The sequence below is a fragment of the Cydia amplana genome, chromosome 26, assembly GCF_948474715.1.
Source record: "Cydia amplana chromosome 26, ilCydAmpl1.1, whole genome shotgun sequence".
Taxonomy (NCBI): domain Eukaryota; kingdom Metazoa; phylum Arthropoda; class Insecta; order Lepidoptera; family Tortricidae; genus Cydia; species Cydia amplana.
The window spans coordinates 3,115,084-3,129,864 of NC_086094.1; the positions used below are offsets into that span (position 1 = coordinate 3,115,084).

At 41.0% G+C, this 14,781-nt stretch overlaps 2 protein-coding genes across 2 annotated transcripts in view; one reads left to right on the forward strand and one right to left on the reverse strand.

The window, feature by feature from the left end:
• The window catches only part of LOC134660161 (cytoplasmic FMR1-interacting protein), a 94,937-nt gene that overhangs the window by 46,722 nt on the left and 33,434 nt on the right, over nt 1-14,781 (reverse strand). Inside the window, exon 7 of the mRNA XM_063515891.1 lies at nt 14-118. Within this exon, the coding sequence (XP_063371961.1) occupies nt 14-118 (105 nt within the window). The remainder of the gene's footprint in view (nt 1-13; nt 119-14,781) is intronic.
• On the forward strand, nt 12,176-14,661 carry LOC134659941 (uncharacterized). Its single transcript, XM_063515638.1, has 3 exons — nt 12,176-12,296; nt 12,847-13,880; nt 14,302-14,661. The coding sequence occupies exons 1-3, from the start codon at nt 12,176-12,178 to the stop codon at nt 14,659-14,661; spliced, it is 1,515 nt and encodes a 504-aa protein (XP_063371708.1).

The window sequence follows — 14,781 nt, forward strand, 5'->3', positions numbered from 1 at the left end:
TTTAAATATTTACCTTGAAGATCCTGTCGATCCGGTCGAGCCGGATCTTTTTCTTCTGGTCCAGGCGGTTGATGTTGCAGGCGTCAGAATCCATGAGGAACAGCCCGAAGCCCATCACCTGGAAAGAACAGATGTCGTTTAGTATATTACTATTCATTTTGAGATCACTTCGCTCTTGCAAATCGGTTAAATGTGTTTTTTTTAATGATATGATATATCATGCCTCCAAGCGAGCAAAAGACGAATCGCCTGATGGTAAGAATAGATAAAATCCAGTAAATATGTGGAATTTTGTAACGTGGCTCTTCTGCGTCAAATCCGGTAGTTCTGATTTTTTGCAGACTTATTTATGACTAGCGACCCGCCCCGGCTTCGCACGGGTTAACAAATTATACATAAACCTTCCTCTTGAATCACTTTATCTATTAAAAAAAACCGCATCAAAATCCGTTGCGTAGTTTTAAAGATCTAAGCATACAGACAGACAGACAGGGAAGCGACTTTGTTTTATACTATGTAGTGATGTTTATGAAGTTTGTGACCTCGAGCGCCGAACGCAACTTTGTCACACAGCAAACGTGATTTTTCTGCCGTTTTTTGCGTAAAGGTACGGAACCCTTCATGCGCAAATTTGACTCGACTTGACCGGTTATTCTAAGAATCGTGCAAATATAAAATAATGATAGTAAAATATGTAGCGTATATAACAACTGGCAACACAGGAGCGGTGAAATCCCTTCCTACTTAACCTAGCCTTATAGTTATCGCTTAGTTCAGCGAAACATGATTGTAGGGTACGCAGGTGGAAGATGGATAAAAACTAGGTTTTTGAAGTGAAAATATGAGAGTGCTCGCGTGTCGCGTGGTGAGCAGATAGGTAACGGTAAATTCGCCATGTTTTTAGGTTAAGTATACACGCCAGCGCCCTCTGTGACTTTATTTTTAAATATTCACAATAAAGTGTGTTAGACTCAACAGATGGAGTTAGTATGCACAAATAAACCTTATTAATTAAAATTATGACTAATACAATGACATAATGAGTAGCCAGGGATTTTTTGAAACTACATATAGTTTACATTGTAAAGAAGTCTTTGGATTTCTTAATACTAGAAATAAGTTTAAGATTATACCTAAACTTACATTAGACATGAAATAAGGAACTATCGCCTACATCCCCGCCCCTTAGTGCTGATAAGCACTAGCCATCAACTGGGGACAGTAATGCGACGCGTGTGGCAGGTCTGCGCAATTGACCTAAGCGTGTGCGCACATCTACCACTCGAATGCGGCCGTCACGGCCAGCGTGCGCCGCGCTCACTACACCGTGTCGCCAGGAGCCGCGCTCTAAATTGGGATCGACCAGTACTACATAATCTCCTACTTTTAACGATCTAGATTCCCTAGTCCATTTTTGACGAGGTAAAAGCGTAGGTAAGGTAGGTATTCTTTTATCCACCTAGCCCAAAACATATCTGTAAGACGCTGAGCTACGCGCCACCTTTTGCGGAGGCAAAGGTCAGAGTCGTCGTACTTACCGATAGGAGCTCCAGTAGATGAACTGCCAATCAAAAAATGGTTAGGCGTCAACGCTTCGGGGTAACCGGGATCCGTCGACACGTGTGTGATAGGACGGCTGTTTACGAGAGCCTCCACTTCTGCCATCAACGTGGATAAGGTTTCAGGATGTGGTGCGCGCTCCTTCATGACGACCTTGAGCGCCGTCTTAACTGTACGGACCATGCGCTCCCATGCGCCGCCCATTTCAGGGGCTCCGGGAGGGATGAATCTCCATTCAATCCCTCTGACGGCTCCATCTTCGCGCAGTTTTTCTACGTTCAGTTGCTGAAGACTCGTCTTCAGCTCGTTGTTGGCTCCCCGTAGATTTGTACCATTATCTGAAAATAGAACCAGCGGGGTGCCACGGCGAGCAGACATACGTATGAGCGCCATAATTGCAGATTCCGTACTCAGTGATTCTGTGATCTCAATGTGAATGGCTCGCACAGTGAGACATGTAAAGAGCATGCCATATCTTTTCTGTCTTCCTCGACCAATGGTCGTCTCCATAGGGCCGAAAAAATCAACCCCTGTGTATGAAAAAGGCCTTCGACTGTACTGTAAGCGCGCGGCAGGTAAATCACCCATTCTCTGAGGCTGCGGTCGAGCGCGTCGGTAGCGGCAAAACAAACACTGCGCGGCGACGCTGCGTACAGTCGGACGCAGATTTACGATCCAATAAGACTGTCGTAATTCGTTGACGACATGTTCATTCGCCACGTGCATGGCACGTCTGTGGTAGTATTCAACCAATAACCGAGTGGTTCTGTGTTTTCCATCCAAGATTGGTGGACGTGTAGTTGACAGTTCTACCCCTGCAGTTTGATCTATGCGGCCGCCAACACGAAGGATTCCATCGTCGTCTAAATATGGAGTCACTTTTAGTAGACGACTGTTTGACGGCAGTGGTTTACCCTGTGTTACACAGGCAATCTCGGCAGCAAAGGTATCACTTTGACACTTTTTTATTATATGTTTTTCTGCCCTCTTCATCATTGCAGAATCGAGCTGTATTGTGTCTTTATTCTTTTCATTCTTCTTTCTTCCTTGATTTAGTTTTCTTTCTTGACACTTCTGTCTACATATTTTTATAAAATATAAAACTCTTGCAGCGGTGCGTACGAGTCGGATCCAGCTGGAGAAACGTCCTTCATCGGGTACAGGTGAGTGTATTTCAAGTGTACTAACCACATTAATACTTCTTTTTTCACAGGTAGCCTCCTCGACGATCTTCGCGTTCTTCAAGTCTTTTGGCCACTGATCTTCGGGTTGACGCAGGAATGCAGGACCTTGAAACCAGGTGTCACCGTAGTTCAGCGGAGGGCTATCCGTCTTGGTAGCAATATCAGCTATGTTCAAACGAGATGGCACGTAATGCCATTCATTGACATTAGTCAGCTCATCGATCTCCCCAAGCCTATGAGCAACGTAAGGCTTGTAGCTCCTGGGGTCACTTCTTACCCACTGTAAGACAGTACTGGAATCCGTCCAAAAATATCGCTTACTTGGCACCAGATTCTTTTGCTCAGTGCCAACGGTCTTTGCCAGCCGTGTCCCAAGCAGACATCCCTGAAGTTCGAGTCTCGGGACCGAAATCGGACGTAAAGGACTTACGCGGCTTTTACTAGCAGCCAAACAAACGAGTACGAAACCATCAGCACGCGTAAATCGCCAATATATTACCGTGGCGTAGGCTTTAATCGATGCATCACAAAAAATGTGCATCTGTATATCCAGTATCTTCTCGCAAGACGCAGACGTAGACGGTGAGTCATAGCACGGCGTCCAGGTGCCGGCGCGCAGGTACCAGCGCGGTATACGCAGCGACTCCAGCTGTTTCAACTCGTCGAGCCAAACCTTCCAACGAGTATGTTCTTCAGGCCGGATGTGGCACTTCCAGTCGACTCCGCTTCGATGTACGTCTTGAAATAAAATTTTAGCTTTTATAACAAACGGTGTGAGAAAACCATGTAAGTCATAAATTGACATAATAATGCTAAGCATTTTAGCCTTTGTAGGCGGAACGCTTCCATTTGAAATCTCGGACGAGATCTGCCCAGTCGACACTTTTACGCTAAAGGTGTCGTCGGAAGGATGCCACATTAAACCGAGAGCGCGCTCAGTCATATTCGTAGCTCCGTCCTTGAACTGAACAGCTGACTGAGCCAGCGCCGTGGCCGGTAACGCGTTCAAAACCGTTTTGCTGTTGCTAGACCAACCACGTATCTCGAAGCCGCCCATGCTATGTATGTACGTAATATCTTTAATTAATTGAATAGCATTTTCCTCACTATCTGTGGAATAATAACAATCGTCCATATAATGCGAGTTTATAATCACTTGAACAGCTTCGGGATACTGGTCTTCGTATTTAAGCGCATTTTTATTTTTTATATGTTGCGCGATAAAGGGCGCGCAATTTGCACCGAAAATAAGGCTTTGCATTACATATGTTTTGATCGGATCACTGGCTGACGCTTGCCATAGAAATCGAAAAACATGTTGATCTTCGGGACGAATTTTAATACGTAAAAACATGTCCTTAATATCACCAATAATGATGAACTCCTTCTCGCGTAATCTCAACATTATACCTAAAAGCGAGTTATATAAATCAGGCCCGGTCAATAGATAATCATTCAAACACATGTTATTCCTAGCGCGTGCGCTTGAATCAAAAACCAATCTTAATTTACCGGGTTTGTTTACGTTTTGTACACCAAAATGTGAAATGTACCATACGTGATTGACTGAGAGTTCGTTTTCCTGCAACTCACGCGCATACCCCTCGGATAATAACTTATTTATTTCCTGAGCATACCTATTAGCGTAAACAGGATCATATTCAAATTTACGTAACAAAGATTGCATGCGAGATAATGCATAGTTATAAGTATCGGGCATAGTAAAGTTATCCTGTTTAAATGGCAAACCTACTTCCCATCGGTTATCAATCAAACGTGCAGTTTCGTCTAAAATCTGAATAGCACGCAGATGTGCCTTGTTCTCGCGACATAAGGTCGAAACTCCTATGGAGTCTAGGCAATACGACTGCTTAATTAGGTCATTAAGTGCACTGGTATCAAGATTAGTAGTACTGTCGATCCCATCATAAGAGTGAGCGAGATGGCAAACACTGTGACTTACCTGAGACGCGGAGGAGTGAGCGCGACTGCAGTAGCCGTGGATGCACCATCCCAGCCGACAGCGGGTTCCATATGGAGCATTTCTGCCACCATGAATGATCTCGAGCGGTGCTATTAGATAATAGTTATCTTCACCTATAAGCAAGCGAGGCACAACACGTTTTTTACAAACAATATTTTTTATTCCAGCTAACTTGTTGCACGAAATTTGATTAACGGCGGATAAATTTTGCGGTGGTATATTTAATTTCGAACTTTTACGCAAACTTATATCGTAAAAGGTATTGTCCAGTCCAGATATTTTGGCGCGAACTTTAGGCGCGTCAGATTGATACACTTCAATCCCGAACGCGTCAACGAATCTTATCGCACTAGGACGCTCACTTTGTAGACCAAGTTCATCGGCTAGACTAGAGTCCAACATCGAAACGGCAGCGCAATCGTCAAGTAACGCATAAGTCTGTATTTCACCACGGGGTCCATACAATTTCACTGGGACTACTTTTAATAACACGTTCTCGTTCGAGTCGGCCGTCACATCGTTGGGCGTCGCGACGTGAGCGATCGTAGCATCGGCGGCGTCACTGGCAGCGCGGCGCGGTTGAGCAAGCGGCGGGTCCGGCGGGAGCGGCGTGCTCGGTTGCTCGTTGCTCACGGGAGTCGCGGAGTCCGATGATAATGTACTCGTAGATGTAGCTTGTTTCCAATGAAGTAAGCGGTGATGTTTTAGTCCGCATTCCTCTATGTCGCAGTCAGGTGCATCACAGGTGTCTATATCGTGGCGTGCGGTTAAACATTTGAAGCACAATCTTTGTGTTTTAACAAATTTCCATTTATCTCTGCGCATCGCACGTTTAAATACGCGACAGTCTGGTAGTGAATGTACGCCTTTCTTACAAAATGAGCACGAAATATGATTAGTTCGTGTACTGGTACTGGTAGCAAGTACGTGGTGCGTATAACGACTTTTGTCATCGTTTTTGTCGCGTTTAAAATGGGGCTCGGTCGGTGCTGGCTTTTTCACTTCTCGCGGCTGCACAGCTCCGGTGACCAGGGTCATGTTGGCTTCTTTCTTCAGAAATTGTGCCAGCAATTCTAGTTTGGATTCTCCTGCTAGAATCTTCTCGTAAGCGTATTCAGTCCACTTTCCCAAAAGTGTGCTCGGTAATTTGCTTGTAATAGCGGACGCGAGCTCAGGATTGCGTAAATGATCACTTTGTTTTAATGCACGTATAGTTGCAACGCAGTTGTTTACTTTTGTGGCGAAGTTAACTAAATCTTGCTGATAATGCGTAGGTAACGGGTGCAACTTACGTAATTGTGCAGTTATGTTGCAAATAATAGTTTCTGCTCGTCCGTATTTAAGTTCGAGAGCATCCATGATATCCTTGGATGAGGTGTTGCCAATCAGTAGGTCGGTGACAGCTTCTTTGGCTTCGCCTCGCAGTGCTCGTCGAAGTCTGGACAGAGTCTCGTATTCTGAGTATTTGCACGACGATAATGATTCATCGTAGGCATTTTTAAAATGCAGCCATTCTAGACTGTCTCCGCTAAATATAGGTAGGTCGCGCGGAGTGGCCAAACGGCTGAGTAGACGTTCCTCGCGATGCGACGATGATTGGCCCATCATGTTCTTTAGGGCATTCGCCAACTCCATGATGCTGCTAGCGGTGTCCACATGCTGTGCTGGTGCTGCACGATCGGAAACTTGCGCGACCGGCTCGGGGGGCACAGGTGGGCGGTGCTCGGCGGCATACTGTTGCTGGGTCAACCAGTCCGACACTCGATCTTGGTTCACTTCACTTAAACTAGCGACGTCAAACTTTTCTTGATCTTCGGCCTCGGCGGCGGCAATTTCAGCTTCTAGGCGTTTGTCGATCAACTCCATCTGGATTCGAGCCTTTTCCTCTGCTGCTTGCAACTCCAGCTGTTTACGCCTTGCTATGGAGGATGCTGTAGATCTTCTACTGCTTGCAACAGAGGGTGCAGAGGTCTTGACTTCCTTTTTGGAGTTAGAAGTTCCAGGTAACACGTCGGCTGTAGGCGGCGGTACCGAGTTCGCCTTCGCTTCGGCCATTTCTTTTTGCCGGCGAGTAATTACCATCTTCGGTGGCGTTAAAAACATTAATTGGCACTGTTCACATGAGATCCGGTTTGAAGACCAGCTTATTGTAGGGTACGCAGGTGGAAGATGGATAAAAACTAGGTTTTTGAAGTGAAAATATGAGAGAGTGCTCGCGTGTCGCGTGGTGAGCAGATAGGTAACGGTAAATTCGCCATGTTTTTAGGTTAAGTATACACGCCAGCGCCCTCTGTGACTTTATTTTTAAATATTCACAATAAAGTGTGTTAGACTCAACAGATGGAGTTAGTATGCACAAATAAACCTTATTAATTAAAATTATGACTAATACAATGACATAATGAGTAGCCAGGGATTTTTTGAAACTACATATAGTTTACATTGTAAAGAAGTCTTTGGATTTCTTAATACTAGAAATAAGTTTAAGATTATACCTAAACTTACATTAGACATGAAATAAGGAACTATCGCCTACAATGATACAATCAGTAGGTACGACATAAGGGCGAAACTGATTACAATGTGTTTTGTATACATTGACGTAACTCTCAGGACGGGCCTTAAGGTGGGGACTGACTTGTAACATTTCGGTGTAATGTATCGTTTACGGCGATCGTGTTACATTACAGTTACATTCCAGCTACGCGGCGAACGCTCATTTTGTGCGCTCTGTTCATTTGTGCTCCATATTGTTTCGTGCACTAAAAATGGTACTAGTTCAGCGGTGTTACTCACGAAGTCGAGTCAATCGTGCCCTCTAAGCCTCTGACTAGTTGCGACAAATCGCGCGCGTGATGCGAACTCATCAACCGATCGCGTTGTAGCGGTGTCACGCCGCTGTACTGGCCCCATTCATGCCACATTCTTATTGCCTGTAAGACCAGTCCTGAGATATACGTCAATGTTTGTATATTGTTAACTTGATTTTTATACATTCCAACTTTTTTAATAGACTCTAGACCTAGTATAGGAGCGGCGCGACAGGATCTCGTTACAGTTAGAAAAAGTCAAGCACAAGCAGTCTATTTAGTAGCGAGATACGTCGCGTCGTTCCTGTCTTCCTGTGCTAGTCCTCCAGGCAAAGTAGCAATACGCTAAGCTGCAGGCTTTCTTATGAGGTCTTTTTGGGTCTCTATTGTTTCCCAAAAAGTTTTAAGTCATAATGTATTGTTTGCCCGCATTTTCGTTAGTCATAATTCATTTGGTTCAGAAACACGTCACTGGATTGCCATAAAACAAACCTAACCTAACCTATCTATAGGATAGCCTTACGAAAATCTTGAAACGTTAACGGTTTAAGTTTTATGACTAATGATTATATAACAAACAATACATTATGACTTAAATCTTTATGGGAAACAAAGGGACCCCGATCTTTTTGTATAACACTATATCTTAACTAAAACTCTATAAAGTATTGTTATCAAAATGTGATAGGTATATTGAGAACTATATTGTGTTACATGTTTAGTCCTTGTGACAAGTGACTTTATTTATCAAATAATTATGCTACAAATAGAACGGAAATTGAGAACAGAATACATTAATCAATGTAATCACATTATAATTAAATTAATCCCTGAGATATAAATCGAATAGGCGCAGGTCTTAATACCCAATTATTAATTGAAACTGTTTACCTAATGTGCCCAATGTCCTTAACTAATCGTGGTCGGTTCATCGATTAGACAAAGGTATTATTAAAATGATGTTATATTCCGGTTCCGTATGCTTATTTATAAATCCAGTAGAAACGTTCGCTAATTTAATTTACAAGGCTAATAGTAATATCTTTACTAAAATTAAATTAAGTTGTGAATTTCCTAGCATGGTATTATATCGCGGATTAGCAAAGCTAAATTTAATATTTCATAGCGTTATTTTATACACCTACATATTTTATATGTATTTCCGCCTAGATATACCAGTTGCAGTGCTATGAGTAGGAGTATATTAATTATCACCACGTGTTTAAATAGTAGTTTATGCAACAGTGATATAATAAGGGTTCTTAAAATTCAAGGGTCGAAGTTGCAAAACGAGACGTAGTCGAGTTTTGTAAAAAAAGACCCGAGAATTTTAAGAACCAATGTTGCATACATTACTTTTTCTATGACAGCTGAAGCAAAAAAAAAAAGTTATTAAAAAAAAAAGAGTTATTATTAAAAAAGAGTTATTATTTAAAAAAAATTGAGTTATTATTAAAAAAAAAAAAAGAGTTATTATTTAAAAAAAAAAAAGAGTTACTATTGTAAATGAAAACATACCTCTTTCAATCAAGATGATCGGAACTTGTATCTTTAAAAAAAATAAAGCAGTTGTATTATACTCATAAGATGACTGCTAGCAGTCATCTTATGAGCCTATAGACAAAGCATTCAAATGACATTGCTTTAGATATCACTGTCAGTCATTTAATTGACACATTTAAGTGCTGGAGTAGAAAAAAAATTCATGAATTCGGTTAAGCGCCAATTTTATTATCTAAGAATAAGAATAATATTTATTCAAAAGAAGAAACCTTATTAACAATTAATAATGTCCTATGGCCCCACACTAGGCTATGCCTGTCACGTGGTAGCCGGATTCGTAATTCGTACGCTGAAGGTTGTAAAGACTAATCTAATAGGCAATTAATGTAATAGTTAGAGAAATTAAGCAATTCAAAGAAAGAAAAAATTGTATCTGTTCATAATACTTACCAAAATAACAGAGTCTCTTTACCACTCGAATCTTGCATGATATTCGAGCGATAAAGAGGCAGATAATAGTACATTACATACCTAGGTAGGTGAATTCGTGAATGCTCTAGTACAACCATTCTCAAAGTGTGTTCCGCGGAACCCTAGGGTTCCGCGACACTCCTGCAGGGGTTCCGCGAGAATTTAGAATAATTTAGAATAATAAAATAAGCATAATTATTATGCTTATTAATAAAAAAATACACGTCTAAAAACTATTGTTTTATTGTAGGGTTCCATCAAGTATTTCGCTTTCCAAAAGGGTTCCGTCAAAAAAAAAGATTGAGAACCGCTGCTCTAGTACCACTACCACCAGTTTGTCACTGACATAAACGTCACCGAGAACGTAATTTACTTTCTATACAACTCGCTCGTACCGTACTCGCATATAGATGTATAGAAAGTAAATTACGTTCTCGAAAGCGTTTATATCAGTTTTGACACTGTCAATGACTCATGGTACGGGCTCAGATCGCAGGTGTGATCTGGGGCTTTACCACAGAATAAATAATAGTGCTAAGTACAGAAGACTCACTCTCTAACAAAACGCGTCTGTTACGATCAGCACAGATATGGCCGCTAGGTGGCGACAGCGCCACGCGCGGCTTTTGGCTTTCCCCAAAATTGGGGCGGAACGGATGTATTTTTAGCTACCTGTAGCAAAGCGACGAAATCGCGGAGTGAGCCACGCCTGGCTTTACGAACTGGCTTTACTGGCAGTATCGCCCGTGGTTTGTCCAAAGTTTTACGTCTTGGTCTTAGCTCGCGTAGCGGGGAGAAAATCCCACTAGGGTGACGTAAATAAATTTTAAGGTAGGGTCACTGCTTTTATATCCCAGATACTAAAATAAAAAATTGACTAGCCAATTCACTACAAAAATTACACATCAGTTGGACAAATTGGGTCAAACTATTATTCTAATACCTAGGATTAAGAAATAAGATTAAAGATCTCTAAAAATTCCAATATTCTAAAAGGGATTAAGTTCATTAAAATCCTAAGCACAGTTAATCTATTTCTATACCTTAATGTTATTGTAATGTGCGAACTGAAAGCAAAAACGACTTAAGCGTCATTTTGGTTCACGAAATTCTAATACTTATGGCAGTAGCAACTAGAGGTATAATCGTGTGAAAAATGCAAATGAGTCATTTCAAAGTTGTATTTATGAAGTATTAAGAAGAATTTCGTTATCAATGGCTTGTTGTTAGTTGAAATCCGGTGGTTTGTGTGGTCGGTTGTGTGCTGGTGACAAATTGGTTATTAATAGTACAGGTTCGTACATATCATTTATTTATGTATTAGTTAATCAGGTAAGAGGAACATAGTTAATTGTGCTCGGGGCAAGTGGATCCGTATGATGAAATGTTTAAGTTAATATTATGTATTATCGATTCGTTAATCTAGTTTCTCTAGCTGTTTATTTTCCCCACATGTTATTCTATTGGCCTATGCCCAACCAAACCTTCTTAGCTTTTAGGTACCCGACTGCCGAAGGGGGTGTTATGTTAGATCCTCTCCTCAACCCAGTGGGTGATATTTTTAAGCATAAGTACCTACGTATATTTATATGCTTACTTAACAGTCTCCCGAAACCGCTCTCATACAATCTAAGTTGAGGTTTTACATTACTCAGCTACTTACTTGAATTTTCATGTCAAATTTCATGTTATTTTAGAATGTAGTTTCAAAATGAGCGTTTACTTCGATTGTATGGCGGCGGCTAGGTTCATTTAAATAGAAAAAAAAACACAAAAATATATATACTATAGGACATTCTTACACAGATTGACTAAGTCCCACGGTAAGCTCAGACAACGATATATATAATATACAAATACATAAATACATAGAAAACACCCAAGACTCAGGAACAAATATCTGTGCTCATCACACAAATAAATGCCCTTATGGGGATTCGAACCCAGGACCGCGGCTTAACAGGCAGGGTCACTAGGCCAGACGAGTCGTCACAATCATGTGTCTCAAAACAACCTTTGTTTCGAGAAGGGGCCACATCCTTACTTGCCCGGTTGTTTATTGTCAGCAGCCACATCTGTGTGGAATGTCTCAATTGCCGACTCAACAACAGTCAACAACACAAAATCAACACGTTTATTGTTAGGATTATTCATTGTTCGTCCTCTGGTCTCAGCCGTCGGCTGTGTGCGCGGCAGTGCCGCCCATCTGGCGGCTATGGGACACAGGTGTTTGATTTGTTATTTATTTGTTCCCTAAGGTGTATATACAATGCGTTTACTGTTGCAAGCCTTTATGTTCGAAGTATAGTCACAAAAACATGAAAATCCGAAAAATGGAAATCCGTGGTCTTTGCCTACTCCTCCGGGAAATAGGCGTGATTATACATATGTATGTATGTATGGTCACCGGACTTTTAATGTAGACGGCTATAATAGTTCTAAAATGTTCCGTTTGGAAAATATCTTTAGAAGACGCTTTTACCCCAAGTGACGCATTTAACCCGGTTGACTATACATATAGTTCATTTTGTTGAATTAGTGCAGAAAAATAATGTTAAAAATAAAATTAAAAACATACCTATGTAAAGGTAACCATATGACCCAAATATTATATTGTACGCGATGTGACCCGTTTAAATTGTCCTATCTCGCACAGATTCAGAATGACGACGTACTCAATACGGTTGGACGACGTGGACCTGGCTCTGCTGCCCCTGCGCACCCATAACAACGACTTCCTGAAGAAGGAGCACTTCCACTTCCAAGTCATCAAGGAGTGCACAGGTATTACGCGGTTATCACATGTGTGAGCGAGACAGCGATATGTACGATGTCCCGCTCGCACACCGGAGCGGCGTGCTCATCCGCATATATTGTGAAAGCTGCCTTACTGTCTAATACACCAAAATACCAAATACCATATGATAGTAATTGCGTTATCACATACTGTGTGAACAAAACCAAAACAGACAACTGGATCAATTAGCCATCAAATTCAAATTCACAATATATACTTAGTCAACCAGATCTTGACAGTAGAAAAAGGCGGCAAATTTGAAAAATGTAGGCGCGAAGGGATATCGTCCCATAGAAAATTTGAATTTCGCGCCTTTTTTTACTGACAAGATTTGGTTGACCAGCTATACTATAGCAACAAGCACTTATGTATAGTAATTAGATATTACATAGGTACATATTATATTAATCTAATTATAAAAAAAAATATATACCTATATATCATTTATATTTTAACCCATAAATCATCTTTTTGTAAACCTCTAAATTGTCAACGCGCGATATTAAATTCACTCAACCGATCATATTTAAATTCCAGAAGTTCCAGAACTGTCAGACGTTAGCTACACATGCCACATATGCGCCATCGACGTGCCGGCCGCGTTCGCTCGCGAGCACAACGCGAGCGTCAAGCATCAAACGAACGCGCGCATCGCTCGCGTGGCCTCGCTGCGCGCGCACGCGCTCATCTCCGCGCTCCCCCCACCCCTCGCCGCGCAGACTGGGCGCTTCTGCACAAACTGCGCGGCAGTCGTTGATGAAGACCATGAAAAGACAAAAGAACATCGAGTCGCTGTGATGCATGATAACCTGCTCTGTGAGCTGATGAAAGCATACGTTGGTGATGATGATGAATCAGATCATAATGCTGATAACAAGGTTGATAAAATAGGAATTAGTGGTAAGAAAGATGAAAAAGACTTTAAAATTGTTGAAGAGAATAATAATATTAATGACGCCGTCGTAACTCCAACGTCAAAACTCCAATCAGAAGCTAGCATAGATAATGTAGTAAGAAAAGTCAATGCAAATTGTACCACCAATGATACAGGCTCAGAAAGTAAAGATGAAGATTTTAGTAAAGTAGATACTCCTAAAAATAACATGAACACCAACAAAAATGAAAATAATCCACCTGCAAATTCAGTTTTGCCTACATCAAGCGGTTGGATTAAAACTAAAACACTTCCTCAAACTAAAGATGTGACAGAAAATGGACCAGCTCAAAATGAGCCTAGTACCTCGACGAAAACCGGAAAAGAAACTGTGGAACAGAAAGCAAAATCAGCAAGGGAGCCCTACGAGAAAGAGCTGCGCAAATTTATGGACACTAAAAACCAATTCCAAATTAAAGAATCGTATTCCAGAGTACATATAAAGATAAATGACGACACTGTTAACGTTTATAGTGATCATTTCCACAGCTTTCACAGAGTGTACAGAAATGGTGACATTGAATGCATAGTTTGCGATAGCACTTTCAATGAAAAAGATTCTGAAGCACACAAATACAGTCTGGATCACATGAGTGGTGTTGTTAAAATTGGAAATGACGGAGAATATGTGAGAAAGGTACAAGTATTTACGTTTATTATTACTCGTAACGTTGTTTTCGAAATTTATATGACCTATGAACTAGGTATACCTGAATCCTAATACTATTTTTAATATTGCTAAAATTTAAAAACATTTTAAACCGTACACCAATGTTGACGCTGTGTGTACAAAATATTTGAAATGACCTGGAAATAACTGGGTAATTAATCATTATTATTGGAATTTGTTTTTAATCACTTTCGTAGACACATTTCTCCGGTCATGTACAGTCAGCTACAGAGATAACTGACCCCGCTGCATAGAAACTTGTTTGCAGGGGGGTCAACAATCTCTGAGCTGATAGAGAGAGTCACGGATCAATATCTATTTTCCGGCTCTTGTGAATTGCACTTTCCAAACAAACGTAGTTTTAAAACATGTTTTATACATATTTCAGGTAAACGAAGCATACAGCCACTGCATTCTGTGCAACCAGAAGATCAACAACCTAAACGTAACAAAACACAAGCAATCACATCATCACAATTTACGAAAAACAAACAATATCAGAAGCGGCAAACCGAAAGAAGCGGCTACGGCCGAAAGAAACAACGAAAACACAAGTAAAACGACCACAACTGAAAGAAATGATAAAAATAATGTAACAGTTGATGTAAATGAGCCTTATGAAGAAATAAAAGGAGAACTGCGGTGTCTGGTATGCGAATGCAGAGTACCAAAGGATGTACGCAATAGAGAAGACCATTTAAAAGGATTTAGACACTTGAATAACCTGAAATTGAAGTCTCTGCTGTAAAAGTAATTTGTATTATTAGAAATACCGGTATTGTTATAAGTTTTTATTTCTGAAATAATCCTTCGTGACCAATATAAAATGCTCGTATAACTAATACAATTTTTTTTTCTTATCTCTTTT

Bases quoted from the DNA above. Each gene is read 5' to 3' on its own strand.
- LOC134659941 (XM_063515638.1), top strand. From the start codon at position 12,176: ATGACGACGTACTCAATACGGTTGGACGACGTGGACCTGGCTCTGCTG. The intron at 12,297-12,846 runs GTATTACGCGGT...TTTAAATTCCAG, and splicing joins AGTCATCAAGGAGTGCACAG to AAGTTCCAGAACTGTCAGAC. The intron at 13,881-14,301 runs GTACAAGTATTT...TACATATTTCAG, and splicing joins ACGGAGAATATGTGAGAAAG to GTAAACGAAGCATACAGCCA.